At 41.4% G+C, this 16,384-nt stretch overlaps 2 protein-coding genes across 3 annotated transcripts in view; one reads left to right on the top strand and one right to left on the bottom strand.

The window, feature by feature from the left end:
- Positions 1-12,142, top strand: part of lsp1a (lymphocyte specific protein 1 a) — a 38,000-nt gene extending 25,858 nt beyond the window's left edge. For both annotated transcript variants that reach the window (XM_034079317.2, XM_034079316.2), the window contains exons 7-12: positions 569-650; positions 2,594-2,725; positions 3,683-3,775; positions 4,984-5,070; positions 6,265-6,370; positions 11,484-12,142. In XM_034079317.2, the coding sequence (XP_033935208.1) occupies positions 569-650; positions 2,594-2,725; positions 3,683-3,775; positions 4,984-5,070; positions 6,265-6,370; positions 11,484-11,506 (523 nt within the window). In that variant the 3' untranslated portion in view covers positions 11,507-12,142. The remainder of the gene's footprint in view (positions 1-568; positions 651-2,593; positions 2,726-3,682; positions 3,776-4,983; positions 5,071-6,264; positions 6,371-11,483) is intronic.
- prr33 (proline rich 33) lies at positions 7,508-15,844 on the bottom strand. The gene is made up of 3 exons (XM_034079315.2): positions 15,671-15,844; positions 15,340-15,388; positions 7,508-10,749 (listed from the first exon to the last, which is right to left on the bottom strand). The coding sequence occupies exon 3, from the start codon at positions 10,732-10,734 to the stop codon at positions 7,759-7,761; it is 2,976 nt and encodes a 991-aa protein (XP_033935206.1). The 5' UTR covers positions 10,735-10,749; positions 15,340-15,388; positions 15,671-15,844; the 3' UTR covers positions 7,508-7,758.
- Positions 15,845-16,384: the final 540 nt, after the last annotated feature.

Genomic DNA, 16,384 nt, shown 5'->3' with positions numbered 1-16,384 from the left:
CATATCATGGATTATCAAGGATCTGAAACAGTCTGGAGCTCAAAGGCTTTCTCTCTTGCCGGTTACACCACAAGGCGAGTTCCTTTCTACTTCCTGCTTCTTCACACACATGCTCTCCAGTACAGGTTAGCTCTGAGTGTTAGCATGCTAATGTAAACACCGACCATATTACGTCCAAAACAGTCGGGCATTGTTTCTGATAGCAACGTTTCTGATTGGCCCGTGGGTCCACATTTCAGATGTTACGTCATATCGGACGCAAATCTGGATCAGCTCCGTTGTTCCCCGTTTTTAGAGATTTGGGTACGGCGGAAAAGAGAGAGGGTTTTAAAAAGTGCATTTTGCATGGTAGGTCCCCTTTAACTTATGTAATAATAATACATGGGATTCTTATAGCACTTTTCCTAATGCTCAAAGACGTTTAGAAAGCAGACATTATGTTAGTTCGCCTAAAATGGGCCTGAATTATAGTCAATGAGGGTTCTGTGAAAATGTCTAAAATGGAAAATAATATGTATTTAATTTGACTTATAATAAATCTCATTCGTGTTTTCATTTTGTATTTCAGTAACAGCTTCAAGAAGACACAGCCGCTCGGTCTGCTTATCAAGATCGACGACAAGAGGGAGCAATACGCACACGCCGTGGAGGTACACACACACACACACACACACACACACTACAAAAAACACTGTGTTAAGGTGTATTGCGGTAGAATAGGACACCTGAGACTTGACATTGACACAGTGGTCAGAGTGGTTTTTTGTGTACCGGACGTGGATTCATACAATTATATTTAAAAAATAATGTAACGTTTTTGCAGCTGAAAGACACATAGAAACACTTGGTATCCGACGGGTCGATGCACATATGGTGCAAAATACAAATAAACAACATTTATAAACATAAACAAAAGAGGCACACACTCAGTTCCTTTCAAACAAGCCAGAAATAATACTGTGAGTTTCAGGCTTAGAGGTCGCCTATTATACTGCTTTTCAACAATATACTACAGGATATCTGGTTGCTGATTGGCTAATGGTTGCATTACACAAAACATCGTTATGACATCACAAAGTGGCCAACATCTGATCAGCACATTTTCAGACAGGTTTTTATAGAAATGGACGCAGTCTCACAAAAAAAAGTGTAATAGCTCCGTTCGGCCACAGGGCAAAACGTAGTATATTCACAAATAACCCTCTCAAGACGTGACATGGATACAATATTTTGTAAAAAAAAGCATGGAGCTCAAATATTCTTCGTAATATCTATCAAACTATGGATCCTACACATCCACTGGACGTAGATTATACAAGTACAATATAAACTTCTCGCTAGAAATGTAATCAAAAAGCATTTTAACGGAAAAACTATCCTACAATTTAGGATTTTCCACAAAAAAGAAATCGGGTGTCCACCATGTTGTATTTTCTCACTGGGAAAGTTTGCGATCACGTGACATGGGCACTGGTCATTAGAAATGAATAGGAACACATATTGTATCCATGTCACGTCTCGAGAGGGTTATTTGTGAATACGTTTTTCCCTGTGGCCGAACGGAGCTATTACACGTTATATTGTGAGACTGGGTTGAAATGGATCAGGACAACAAAGGGGGACACTCTTTGTTCCTGAAACTTTCAGAGTCTCTTCACACAGAGGGGACACATGTTGATGTAGAAGAGACATGAAGAAGAGGGGACACATGTTGATCTAGAAGAGACATGGAGAAGAGGGGACACATGTTGATGTAGAAGAGACATGAAGAAGAGGGGACACATGTTGATGTAGAAGAGACATGAAGAAGAGGGGACACATGTTGATGTAGTAGAGACATGAAGAAGAGGGGACACATGTTGATGTAGAAGAGACATGAAGAAGAGGGGACACATGTTGATGTAGTAGAGACATGAAGAAGAGGGGACACATGTTGATGTAGAAGAGACGTGGAGAAGAGGGGACACATGTTGATGTAGAAGAGACGTGGAGAAGAGGGGACACATGTTGATGTAGTGGAGACATGAAGAAGTGCATTTTGCACCTTTAATGCTAAGCTAACTAGCTGCTTGTTAGCTCCAGGTCTTGTTTTAAAGAGCGCATATGTCCCACTGCTCCTCTGCTGTGTTCCGCCCTCTCGTGACCTCTTGGTGACCTCTTGGTGACCAGCTGAAGTTAAAGAGCAGCTCTGACCCTTTGTGTGCCGCAGTCACAGATCTGTCTGCGCAGCACCTGGGCGACGACAGCAGCTCTGTTTTTATTTCTGACGGATATACGAAGTGTTACAACCGCCTTATTTTTACCTTTCCGTCCCCGGTTATTTGTGTCGTACTCCTCACCTCAGATTGAGATAGCAGGCGAACAACCTGCAGGTGAACTCTTAAATAGATACAAGTGCAATACAAGACATTTTGATAAAGTTGTAATGCTTGTATTATAGAAAGTTTAATATATCTTAAATATATAATAATACCACCACATTCAGAAGTTAGCATTATTCTGAGACTTTTTATTACGTAACCCCCAGAAATTCCGATGTTGTCACATGACAGCTTCACGGTTCTCTAAACCCCAGTTTGTGTTTGTGTTGCAGAACTCCCAGGAGGCGAGGGCAGTGAAGGCATCACTGAGCGACTTACCTGGCTCACCTGAGGTCGTTTCCTCCAAGAAGAACCTGTTTGAGGCCGGAGAGACTTGGAGTCCCAGCAGGGGGGCCAGCTGCAAGGTGAGGAAACACTCAAAGAAAACACCACTTCCTGCTACAACAGGAAGTCCTCGATTAACCCGGGTGGAATTGTCAATTTAGTTTTGAGTGAAATGACCAGGAAGAATCCGAGTGGCAGCCATGACGAGAGCTGTTCGAATTCGCTAGATGGTAGGAAAGGAACTTTGAAACTTCCTTTATAACCTCCTTTCGTTTAGGAATCACTGGACCTTCCTTTACGAAATGAAAAGAGAAAATGCTGCCCCACAATGCCTTGCGGCGGCAGCCATGACCATTCATGAAACAGCCGTAGTTGTAGTTTCATCACGGCAGACGCACATTAATAACGTCATAAATACGTTGGATAGTGTCAGTATAGTCGGATTCTCAGAGGACAATGGTCGTCTTTTCCTCATTCCTTATGATTACGATAACACAAAAACCCAACGTAATTTCACCAGAATTGTAGTGTTTTTTCAACAACAAAAAAAAGGTCTAAATTAAATATATTCAACGCTGATTTTTTTACCCAAAAAAAAGGGTTTAGTTGCACATAATGCAGTTCTGGTTAGAGACACATGAATGCTTTTACTCCTATTTAGAACATGGAGTCGTGGTGCACTACAGCCTCTTGTGGCTGGAATAAGTATTACAACTACAATGAAAGATGTTTTTACATGACAAAAGTTCAAATAAATGTAAAGAAAATCTCACCTTCTCTTTATTCATAAAGACTGGAGGGAATCAGACTTAAAAAATGTATTGGTTTGATTGATTTTTTTCTCTTAATTTGCCTCTCAGGGCTTCCGTACAGACCATAAAACTGACAACATGGCAATTAATTTGAGCTAATTTACTCCAAAAAAACCTCCAGCATATTAGAAACTCGCCAAAAATAATTCTAGCACATTTTGATATTGATTGAAGCAGTTAATTAACAAATCAATGAATCTATTGTATTTATTTTCTGTGCATCAGGACACTGAGGGGTTGAAGGTGGGCGTGGCCAATCGGATCACTCAGTGGGTGAAGGGGCCGACGGACGGCAGCAGAACATCGCTTAAACCCGCAGTAAGTCAGAAACACTACCTTATTATGACGCACTAAGTCCTTACGTTATATACTAAGTCTTTATCTTCAGGTATTAAAGGGGACATATCATGCAAAATGCACATTTTGATGTCTTCTCTACATCAACATGTGTCCCGGTGTGTCGGAGAACTCACGCAGCGTCAGGAAATAAACCCCCTCTCTTTTCCTCCGTACCCAAATCTCTAAAAACGGGGAACTACGGAGCTGATCCAGATTTGCGTCCGATATGACGTAACATCTGAAATGTGGACACGCGGCCCAATCAGAAACGTTGCTATCAGAAACAATGCCCGACTGTTCTGGACGTAATATGGTCGGTGTTTACATTAGCATCGCTAACACTCAGAGCTAACCTGTGCTGGAGAGCATGTGTGTGAAGAAGCAGGAAGTAGAAAGGAACTCACCTCGTGGTGTAACCGGCAAGAGAGAAAGCCTTTGAGCTCCAGACTGTTTCAGATCCTTGATGATCCATGATATGGCGTTTCATCACGGCAGCATTTAGTTTAGACGGTAGCTGCCGGGTCCCGCACGAGCTCAGACCCCTCCTCTTTAAAGCTTTATCCCCAAATCAACACCTTAGAAACAGGAAGTGAAACAGAGGGATATGAGGCCTGGCTAGAATGATCTGTTTGGTGTTTGGAGCAAAACACTTCATAGAAATGTTTTATATATATATATATTTTTATATATCTGAGACCTGCTATTGCCTACAAATAGCATGATAGGTGACCTTTAAGTCCCTTTTTGACATACTAAGTCATTATTTGGAGATAATAAGTCCTTCCTTTAGATAATAACTCATTATTTTGGATACTAAGCTATTGTTTGATTTAACAAGTCATTATTTTGATTTAACAAGTCATTATTTGAGATAAAAACTCATTATTTGGACACACTTCAGATCTTCAGATATCGTACTTTTTTTAGATACAAAGTCATTATTTTGAAGTCCTCACTTTCAAGATGAGATAAGTACATTCAGATGCTAATAGTTTTACTTCAGTTGGATCCCGAGTGCAGTATGTTAACATATTTGTACTTCAGTAAAACAACTTCCCCCACTGACTGTCCGTGGTGTGTTCAGGAGCAGCTGCACAGCTTGTTAATGTGAGGTTTCCCTCTTGTGGAGAAACTGGATATAACCGAATTATCAATGATTGATTATTGATTATTGATTAATCTGTCAGGACGTGAGGCCCGGAGAGGTGATGCAGAAAAAAAACATGTGGGAGATTATCGGAGACTCTACAGGGAGACCAGGACAAAGTGCTAAGGTACACACACACACACACACACACACACACACACACACACACACACACACACACACACACACACACACACACACACACACACACACACACACACACACACACACACACACACATGATTTTTGTAACATTATAATAGTCTAACGATGTCTATATTGGGATGATTTCCTCCCTCATACTTTTACAACTACGTATTTAGACGATTGTGATTTTGTTTTAAAACTGGATTAACTAACTTTCTGTATTTTACTATCAAAAAACTACAGCTAGTTGAGACTCTTAAAGAAACTAAAACAATGCTTACTGTATGACATTGCAAGTAATGGTAGACTTACTTTTTAAGACTAAATCTTTTTTCTTTAATTATTTCTTCTAGCTATTTTTTTTTTATTGACACATTTTTGGATCGATTTTACGTTTTATTGATAACATTTTTAGTCTCCGAAAACTGTATCTGTGTTTATAGTATGTGAAGTACTCAGATCTTGTGCTTGAGTAAAAGTTCTCAGGTCTTGTACTTGAGTAAAAGTAGAAGTACTCAGATCTTGTACTTGAGTAAAAGTTCTCAGGTCTTGTACTTGAGTGAAAGTAGAAGTACTCAGATATTGTACTTGAGTGAAAGTAGAAGTACTCAGATATTGTACTTGAGTGAAAGTAGAAGTACTCAGATATTGTACTTGAGTAAAAGTAGAAGTACTCAGATATTGTACTTGAGTGAAAGTAGAAGTACTCAGATATTGTATTTCAGTGAAAGTAGAAGTACTCAGATATTGTACTTGAGTAAAAGTAGAAGTACTCAGATATTGTACTTGAGTAAAGTAGAAGTACTCAGATATTGTACTTGAGTAAAAGTAGAAGTACTCAGATATTGTACTTGAGTAAAGTAGAAGTACTCAGATCTTGTTCTTTAATGAATGTATTGGAGTAAAAGTACACCATTTACCTAGAAGTACAATAAAATGGAAGTACTCAAGTACCTCAGAATTGTATTTAAGTAGAGTACTAAAGTAAAGTAAATGTACTTGGTTACTTCCCACCTCTTTAAAAGACTAAAGTTGAGTTGTTTGTATAAAAAACGACGTCACACATTTAGGATGTATTAGCTGCTGAAGATCGATTGTATGTCAGTTTTCTTTCATTTCTTTGTGTCTACATGATGATTTCTGGAAACATAAGAAAGTCTTTGTATCCGTCCAGGGCTCAGCAGCTGGTAAAAAGTACAAATTTGTCGTCACTGGTCACGGAAAATATGAGAAGATCCCCGTGGACGAGGATGGAGAAGAGTTTGCTGACGGAGAAGACGGTGAGACACGAACATGTGAAAACATCTTTATATGAAAATGATATCAATGCTCTGTGGGGCTCAATGTGTAAAGAAAACTCATCTTCTTAAAGACATCCCTTACACATTCTTTATTTTATAATTCTTTATATTATATTATGTATTTATATTTGTATTAATCGATCAAATAATCTTTCCATATATTTTTTCTATATAGATAAAATAAAGACAATCCCGTATTTATTGGAATAAAAGCTGTTGTATTTTGAATATGAATAAATTAAAGTAAATTAAATTAAAATAAATACATAAAATAAAATACATGTTTTTAAATGTATGTCTTTTTTCAATTAATTTATCTAAATTTTCAAAATGTTTTATATGATATTTAATTATTTCAAAATGCATTATTTTCTGTTTACATGTTTTTTTGTTTTTATTTATTCTAATATTTTAGTTTTGGACAACTTTAATTTTTAAATTAAGCGGACTTTATTTTTAAATGTATTGTTATATTATTTTCTTTATTTATATATTGAGTAGTTCTTTAGTCGTATCGGCAGATTTTGTTTTAATTATTGTATGTTATTCAACATATTGTTGTCCCCTGTAGTTAAATTAAACCTGTACATATTTACAATTTTTATATTTGAGAAATGTTGTCCACCATTTTATTTGTTTTTTTAATTAATTGTTGTTAGTTTATATAATTGTATCCACACCTAGGCAACTTCCTTCTAAAATTCCCACAATGCAAAGTGCTCTATCGTATAGATGTTGAATCTGATTTGTGTAACATTATCATTTTTAAATCCTCCTTGATTTCCTGTTTGTGTTTTTATCTTGTTCTGTTGCCTATTAGCTTTTATTTTATTTAGTTTTAATTTAGTTTTTTTTTTTTTTTTAAAGGTACGGTGTCCTTGGGTGTCATGAAAGGCGCCTAAAAATAAAATGTATTATTATTATTATTATTATTTTTAAATCCTCAATTTATTTAGCGTTATTTAGCATTTTGGGTAAGACAGTGTGTGATCGACCCAAACAAATGTAATTTTGTTTTTGAAGAGTTATGAATTATTCACAAGAACTCTTAACCAAAAAAGAATTTCAATGTTTAACTTGCGTTATAAGAACAATGAAGGAACAAACGAGAAGCTCTGATTTTACTGAAAACATAAACGCTTTAATCGGATGTGACGTCTTAATTAAGACACACTTTTCTCTTTTTCCAGCTTTTCCACAAACACGAAACATCCAGACAACCAGCCACACAAAAGAAACACAAAGCACTTTTCTATAACACAAACATCATTCGTTTGAAACACTGAGACTTCTGCACCTGTACATTGAACATATATCATAACTTCTTTTTCACCTTGGCATGTATATATTATATATATAGTATTAGCTTAAGTTGCGGCGAACCCCCTCGCTGTTCTGTTAAAGTCTTTTGGTTCCTCTTCTTGACCTTTCCGCCCAATCAGACCCATTTCAAAAACTGTCGAAATCTTCGTCGTCGGCCTTGACGCCGCCTCTTTCAGCCTTTTAGCGTCAAACTTTGGACTGAAGAGCAGCAAGGGCAGCCGCTGGGCGAACGATGGTACCTCTTTCTCGCCGTCTGTCCCCTCTTGCGTCTTCTTGTCGTCGCTTTTGTTCAGCTCGATCTGGTGCATGATGTTCTCCTTAGTGCTGAACATTTGGAAGAGACAGGCGTTCCACATTTTGGCCGCTACGGGGGCGTCTTTGGTTTCGTTCTCGTCTTGATTTTCGGGCTTGTCCACGGCCTTCTCTTCGGCCTTGTTCACCTCTTTCTGGTCCGTCCCAGCGGCCTCCTTTCTGGGGCCAAGCTCTGGGAATGTGGGCTCTTCCTGCTCCACCACCATGTGCTTCTTGAGTCTGGACCAACCGCTCAGTTTGGATTTCAACCCCTTTGGCTTCTGCATGACTTTCAGAAGGGCCTCAGCGGGGAGGGATTCAACGCTTTCCTTTTTCTCCGGCGCAGAATTAACTGCAGCTGGTTCTTCTTTCTTATCTTTTCCTTTTTCTTCACTTCCTGTTGCAGTGCTGGGCTTTTGGCCTTCATCTTTAGCCTTGCTTTCAGCTACAGGCTCTTTCTTATCAGCTTCTGTCTCAGGTACAGGTTTCTGGACTTTATCTTTTCCTAATAGTTTCCTGACTGCCTTCAGAGGATCCTGGTCGTCACCTTTGGGCACAGGTTTGACTTCAGGAGGATTCGTCTTTGGTTTGGCGACTTCTTGAACTGGTTTCTGAAACGTTTTCCCTTGTGTCGTTGGGGGTTTAGACTTTGGTGGTTCGTGGATCACCGTTTTCTCTTGTTTTGCTGCAACCCGACTGGAAACCATGCTCGTCTCTTGTGCTATCGTTGTTACAAAAGTGTCAGACGCCTGTGAAACGATAATGATGGGAATTGAAGGGGTGACGGCAACCTTCACGTCCCTCATCTGGGGTTTCTCTACCTCTGTGGGAGTTTCTTGAGCTTTAGACACCTCTGGCATAGCTTGTTCCTTCGCAGGTGTTTCTTGAATAGGTGCTTTACAGTCTACTGGTTCCTCTGTTGGCGCTTTAACCTCCTCTTCAGCTTGCGTCTTGGAATCGGAGATACCAAAAGCTGGAGAGTAGGTTTTAATTCCTCCGTGAGCAGCATATTCAGCCGGTGTCAATCCACGGTAGCCAGACTTTGATTTTTTAGCAGTTTGAGTCGGGGTTTTAGGTCTCTGAAAGCCTACAGGTGATGGTGACATCCCGTACGTAGGTGTCCTTGGTCTTTTAAAACCAGGCGAAGTGGTCATAAGTCGGGATGCCTCGTATGTTGGAGTCTTAGGCCTCTGGTTGCTGTAAGAAGTCACTGCTGGTGTTTTGGGCTCAGTTGTTGGGGTTTTAGGTCTTTGAGAGCCGGCTGGAGCGGCTTCTCTTGACAGATCAGGCTCTGATTGTGTCATATCGATGCTCTGTTGGATTGGTTTTACCACTGGTGTCATGACCAAATGAATGTCCCCGTTTGGTATCATGTCAGCAGGCTTAGGCTCACTGATCTTCTCGCTTTGGGAAACAGACAAACTGATCTTCTCGCTTTGGGAAGTTGACAAACTGCTCATCGCAGAAAGTGTTTTGGGCGTTCTTGACCTCTCTGGCTGTACTGTGATTGGCGACACGGCGAACAAGAGAGGATTCGGTCTTGAGACTTCAAAGACCGGCGTTGCAGCCCGATTCTTGTTGTATGCCGGGGTTCGAGGCCGCCCTGTTGGTGTTTTAACTCTGATTTCAGAAGTCGGGGTTGCTCTTAGGATTTCAACCGTAGGTGTTATTATAGTATTCATCTCCGTTGTTGGTGTGGTGCCCCTTTTCATTTCTGAAGTTGGTGTTTTCCTCTGGGGATCTGGGCTCGGTAAAGGAGGCAGAGCCGTCGGTGTTGTCCCTCTTCTGATCTCGGATACGGGAGTCAAATCTTGCATGGTTTCTGCCGGTGCTTTGCTTTGAGGTGCTGTGCTGCCAATGGAGGTTAAAGCAGCTGTGTCGTACACCGGTGTGGTCCTGGTTGACTCGTAGTAGGATGTGCTCGCCGTATACATCCTAATTTTGGGAACATCAAACATCGGTTTGGGCGATCTTGAACGGTCGGTCGCTTTGAATGTTGGACGTGGACTCCTGCATTTGCCCATCGGGATCAAAACAGTGAGAGGACGAATCAGAGCTTGACCCCCCATTGCTTGATAAGGAGTTGGACTTCTTGCTTGCCGCGTCCCTCCAGTTGCCAAAGGTCTAAGACCGGCATTATTGTCAGCAAATGTGCTAAAAGCCGGCTTTCTTACTTCAGCAGCTGGTACTGTTGCCTCGGGTGTCAAGGAGGCTGGCAGTAAAGATATTGTTGGCACCGCAGGCTCAACGACTTGCCACGTAGCTGTTGAGACTTCAGACACGTTGGTGGACGCAGAATATGAAGAAACGGTAGTAGTATTCTGCGGGTAAGAGTACAATGGGGGCGCCACCGTCTGAGGGGAGAATCTTCCCGGTCTCCCGTACCCCGCTCGACGTGGGTAAGGCGACGCCACATGTCGATAAAGCGGTCTGGCGGCGAACCTCGGAGGCTCCTGGACACTGAAAAGACTGAACGGTGTCTCTGGAGTCTTGGGAGGTGTCGAGTGGTCACTGTGCTCGAGGTCGGGACTTGCTTCGTTCACGGGGGAAAGGTTGGAGCGGAAAAGCGTGGCGGGCTGCGATGTCTGAGCGGAGGCCTTCTTCTTGGCGGATCTCTTGAGGAGTTTCTGAAGCCGAACGTTGTCCTTTCCAGGTTTGGGAAGCAGGGGCGGAGGGTACTGCTGGTAAAGCAGGCCCGGGTCGGTGACAGCCCCGTAAGCGACAGCCATGAGCGCTTTGGCACCCTGAGGAGAGACCAAACAAAAAAGAGATATTGTCAGAAAAGACAAGAACAAAGTCCTTGGATCTGGTTTAACAGAAACTGAAACTCCCTAATGGTACGCACTCGCCCCTTCCTCTGTCCTCTGCTCAGGTGCTCCTGATCTGAACTAATCAGGAGTATTTAGGAAGGCTGGAGCAAAAGAAGCTCTCTCTCTGACTCACTCACACTTAGCCATTGGTTCTATTTCCTGTTATGTCTTTGTTGTTTAGTATGGAGAACCTGGTAGCCAAGTTTTCGTGGTTTTATTTTCTTAGTTAAGCCTATGCATTTATTTTAGCCCAGGCTGGCCCAGGATTCCTCCATGTGTTGTTCTTTTTGGCCAGTCCTCCAGACTTGTACCTTTTTACAAGTTAGGTACAAAAATTCAAAATCAATAAACCATATTCCATCCATCTTCTCCCGCTTATCCGTGGTCGGGTCGCAGCAATAAACCATATTGTTTGTGTAAAATTACTCGGGTTTGCCGTTTTAACTACATGTTGATGGTCACAACTTGAGCTGTAACACTAAGAAACATCCTTTAATAACCCTAACCCTTAAAGCCAAAAATCCACTTACCTAAGTTAATGGAATTCTTAACGTACTATTTTGTTAGTTAAACCTAAAAGTGCTACAACCTGTAACTTTCTAAAATGACTTTTAGGACCAGTTTATAATATCTGCATTTTGAACATTTTCTTTTTGTGTCTTCTGCAGATTTATATCGTGACGATTACTGAGGAGGTTTCCTGACCCAACTTTAAAGTCATCATACATAAACAGTCACTTTTTCTGACTCTCATTTGGACAACTTCAAACCAAAAGTCCAAAAATCGTCAAATGTCTATATTTTTATTATTTCCTCTTTGCTTTTGTATTTCCTGACATTCAGTGTGTGTGTGATGTATATATCTGACTGTGAGCCTTCGTGTTTCTGTCCCTCTCCACTGCAGTGTGTAGGTGAACCATTCCTAATGTATGGTTGTCCTTGTGTGATGGTGTGTAGGAAAACTTTTGCAAAGTACATTTATTTGTATGCGTACCACTTGGTTATTGTATCTGTTCTGCACTTAAACATTGGCTGAAGAACAATCTGAAAACTGCTCGCTGGAGACAGACTTTGTCAAAAACTGGAAAAGCAGAGTTAATACTGATTACAACAATTCTGAGAAAATGTATTTGGTATATTTTACATTTTAACAACCTTAATACAACCATACCATTCAATCAAAGTTAATTTCCTGTTTGTGTTTCTATCAGACTTTTTACTCTGTCTTACTTCAGACATTTCCCAACGTTTAATATGCATATACCGAGGTGTCTGATTGGATGTGTTTGTAACCGCTTTTCTGAAATAAATTAAAATCATTTTCTAATTTAGCTTTCTTTGTTTTATGTATTGTCAGACCATCGGATTACTAAACCATAATCATATCATTATATACCCTTTTACAGTACATCTAAAATTAGAAGTTAAGTTTGTCTGTTTTGGTTCTAAAAAACACCTCAAAAGCTGAATTTCCATTAAATAACTTTTGGAGATTCATGGTCCCCAGAGATGGGATAGCTAACGTCCCGTCCACACAGCGGCGGGCGTGTCTGAAACTCGACCAACAACCAATCACATGAATCTCCCGCCCCTGACACACAAGCAGCGGTTTGATTGGCTAGAGCTTGTACTGGCATATGATTTGATTGGCTGACGCTTCTGCCGAGGCGTCACATTGCTCAACTTTTGCAGCGAGTCACGCCAGCAAAGCTCCGCGTCGCTTCCCACAATGCAGTTCGGCGAAAAATGACGTCACGTCGGATAGTGAAGTGCAGTCGATTATCTAAAGTACCGCAGTCTCTTCTCCTAAGTCCTTTTGAATTCTCCTATCCACTATCCCTTAACCCCGTGACCTTTCACTCAGAGGTCAAGGAATAGACGATAGGGTTAGAATTTAGGAGCTGATTTTTGGATTATCCGACTGCAGCCTGAGACTGTCATTCAGAAACATCTAAAGTATTGTTATTATAGATAATACACGTACGGAAGAGGATTTGGGCCAAATGTCATATATTTTTTCGGATTAATTATTTTTACATTTGGACTTTTTTCTCAGAATTCCCCCCAACATTCCCTTTCGGTCGGATAAAAAAAAAAGCTATTCACATGTGGTCCGCATCCTCTATGGCAGTGCTTCTCAAAGTGTGGTCCGCGGACCACTGGTGGTCCGTGAGCGCCCCCTAGTAGTCCGCGAGTATATTGGTAGCATTTCACATTTGAAATAAATAAATAAATGTAAGTTTTCTGCACTCTCGCGGGAATATCTCCACAATGAAGCGACCTTAAGTTTCACTTTCGATTGCATCATATAGCCCAGCGCAACACCTTCATCACACATGTTGCCACTTGTTTGTACCATTTTCAGGCGATTTGTAATCTGTTCTAGAAAAACGATGCGATTTTGGATATTTGTGGAGTTAGGTGGTCCGCGAGTGTTTTTTTATTGGTTAAGTCCTTGGTGTGAAAAAGTTTGAGAACCCCTGCTCTACGGTATACATGTTTCCATTGGAGTTTGACAGAAGGAACGCATGCTCTGTGCCTGCAAAGGAGCGTGGTTAAACCTGTGTTGAAGTGAACACAGATCGTCCTGGACGCGCGGCAGGAGAGTCTCCTGGTCTCGTCCTGGATGAGGTTTCGCCTCACAGCTGATCCTGGGAGCTTTTTACCCCACACTAAACTTAGCTTGGAGGCCGGCCAATCACCTGCTGCGCTTTTTTAAGACTCCAGCCCTTTTTTTACAGGCTGCTTCACTTTCCTCGAAACACACTAAATCAGGGCGGTGCGATGCCGATCAGGTGGGGCTCCTCCATGTACAAGGAGCACTGCGTAGTGTGCACTCACTGAGGTCGTATTTCAGCAGCAACTGCTAAGTGTGCACTAGCAGCTGATCGCATCCAGAGGGTCCATGTTTATGGTGATGTTTTCATGGCTCTACGTGCAACAACACGAGAGGTTTCATTAGGATACATGCTGTACCTGTAGGTAATACAATAACGAGGATTTATGGCTTAAATTTGAGTGAAAATGTCAAAGAAATCTTAAAAAATGTCAATTTGTGACCTTAAAATCAGGCGACTCAATTTAACAGATCACTTAAATAACGCAACAGATGGAACAACGTACTGAGGACTCAGCTATTCCTACAGCCTTAAATGTAGTGGAGCACAACATGAACATAAAAATGGTGCCGTGAGGTAATTCAAATCAAAATGGTTCATCCTCTGGGGAGCTGGGATGGGATCAGAACGCTTCAAGGCAAAGTGTAAAAGTGTTAAAGTAGAAACACTGATATCGGTGCTGGGTATCTGCTGAAGGGTGAAAGTGAATGCAGGACACGTGACCTCATGACATCACAGCCCGGCGACATGTGATAGGGCGTCAGAAATATGTTGTCACTGAGAATAACCAATCACACGAGGAATTTAAAATAAAGATATTTAGTGGAACTGTTTCATAAATGTCTAATCCCTGAAGTAAAAATAACTCTCACAGCATCGGTGCCATTAACATTACGCGTCTGATCAGAGCTGAGCGAGCAGTCTGGACGCAACAACTGCTTCGTATCAGCAGTTATGAAACAGCATCACATATTTTTACATTAGCTTTTTATTAGCAGCCCCCCACTTTAAATGTTCCCTTAGTCCAACCTACTTGTATATTGTTTTATTTATTTAATAGGTCTTAAATGGTTTTATCTTATATTATAGATTTAAAAGCAGTTTCAATAGCGTTGGTTTTCTTTTTACGTAGATTTTAAATATTTTTATCGTTTAACCTTTATTAGAATTATGACATTTGTATTACTATTATCTTTTTATTTGTATTTCTGTTGAACCGATGTGTTCACTTTGTTATATCTTGTTATATCTTGTTATATCTTGTTTTATCTTGTGTCTTATCTGTCGGAGAGAAATACTTATTTATTTCATTTTGACTTTTACCTCCTTGTGTCTCCTAACCTGCTGCATGGACCTTTAAAGGTTCCAACATGTGCTCTGAGGGGAATTTCTTGTTGTTTATTTTTAGCTTGTGATGTGTGCACAATGTAAAGCGCTTTGAGCGGTGCGTGCTGTATGAAAAGGGCTACATAAGAAAAGCTTTATTATTATTATTATTATTATTATTATTATTATTTCATCCTCGGTTTATTATGAGTGACACCTCAGTAGTGGTAGTGTTTTCAAGCTGCCCCCCCCCACACCCTTATTCCCACCTCCCTCTCTGAACCGACACATGAGAGCCCGCTCCTCCTTTTAAGGCTGTGGGTAGGCTCGGTATTTGGAGCACCTTCAGGATGCGAGTTCAAAAGAGGAAAGGGTAATAATAGCCGCGTAATAAAAAACCAAGCCGCTCCACAATGCCCCCCTTTAAGTAAATGAATCCACCCCAAAAAGAAGTCATTAGGCGAAGTTACGAGGCTCCACACACACACACACACACACACACACACACACACACACACACACACACACACACACACACACACACACACACACAGTTTAAAAGGAAAAAGAAGGAACATACCAAGTAGAAGCGTCTTGCTGGTGTTTCAAAGCGCTCCAGGCAGGTTCCCCTTGACAGAAGAGAACATTGGTTCGATATCACACCTCACGTTATGACACCTCAAAGCTAACAGGTGCTCATCATCCAGTCACGCCTTATTGCAGATACATAGCATAGTGTGTTCTAGAAACAAGCTAACACTTAGCTCGGCTCTGATGGTGCGAGAAACACCGATTCATCCAATCACACGTCAGATGTCTGGCTGCGGATGTCTTGCGTTGGACTCCAGCTGCCTCCCAGCTTCCCTGCTCTCTACCTGCAGATTAAAAAGGTGTAATGTTGGGGTGTTTACCTGTGCTACTGCTGCTCGGGGGGCGGCCGGCCGGCTGCTGCCTGCTTTTCCCAGCCGGAGTGTCAGAGCGCAGGTTCATGTTGAGCCCAGCCCGACCCCCCGTCCTACAAATGGAAAGAACAGCAGTCCAAAAATAAAACCCTGCGAGCCGCTCAGAGTGACAGCAGAGAAAGAGGCAGCACGGACAGGCCACGGGACCTTAGGTTTCACCACCTCAGGGCTCTAAAAGTGGGGTCCGTGGGCCATCCAGGGGTCCCTCGAGGATGTACTCGTGATCCTCCAGAGATCTCAAAACGAAACAACAACAAGTTTAATTTCATGTCCCTTAGAAATATTTCAGTGATTCTTGATTTAAAAGCTTTAGAGAGAGAAAGGTTGTAGGTGAGTTGTTTGGGGGTTCAGAGGGTCCCCATTGTGGTTAGAGGTCCACTTATATTTCAGTGGGTTCTAGGGGTGATGTGAGGGACTAATGCAACTGGATTTGAGCCAGTCTCCAGTCCTATTATATTGTATAGGATTGCTTTATTGTAAAGTCTGAAAAGAGGGTTCTTAGGGCACTTTCACAACCTCATAGTCCTTTGGGTTGGTCCCAAATCAAAGGGTCCGATGATACTTCGGTAGGTTCTAGGTTTTCTTGGGGGTGATGTGAGGGTCTAACGCACATGTGTCAAACTCGAGGCCCGGGGGCCAAATCAGGCCCTCGGTGGATTTAAT

The sequence above is a fragment of the Pseudochaenichthys georgianus genome, unplaced genomic scaffold (genome assembly GCF_902827115.2).
Source record: "Pseudochaenichthys georgianus unplaced genomic scaffold, fPseGeo1.2 scaffold_586_arrow_ctg1, whole genome shotgun sequence".
In the NCBI taxonomy this organism is placed as follows: Eukaryota; Metazoa; Chordata; class Actinopteri; order Perciformes; family Channichthyidae; genus Pseudochaenichthys; species Pseudochaenichthys georgianus.
This window is presented reverse-complemented; position numbering and strand designations above follow the sequence as displayed.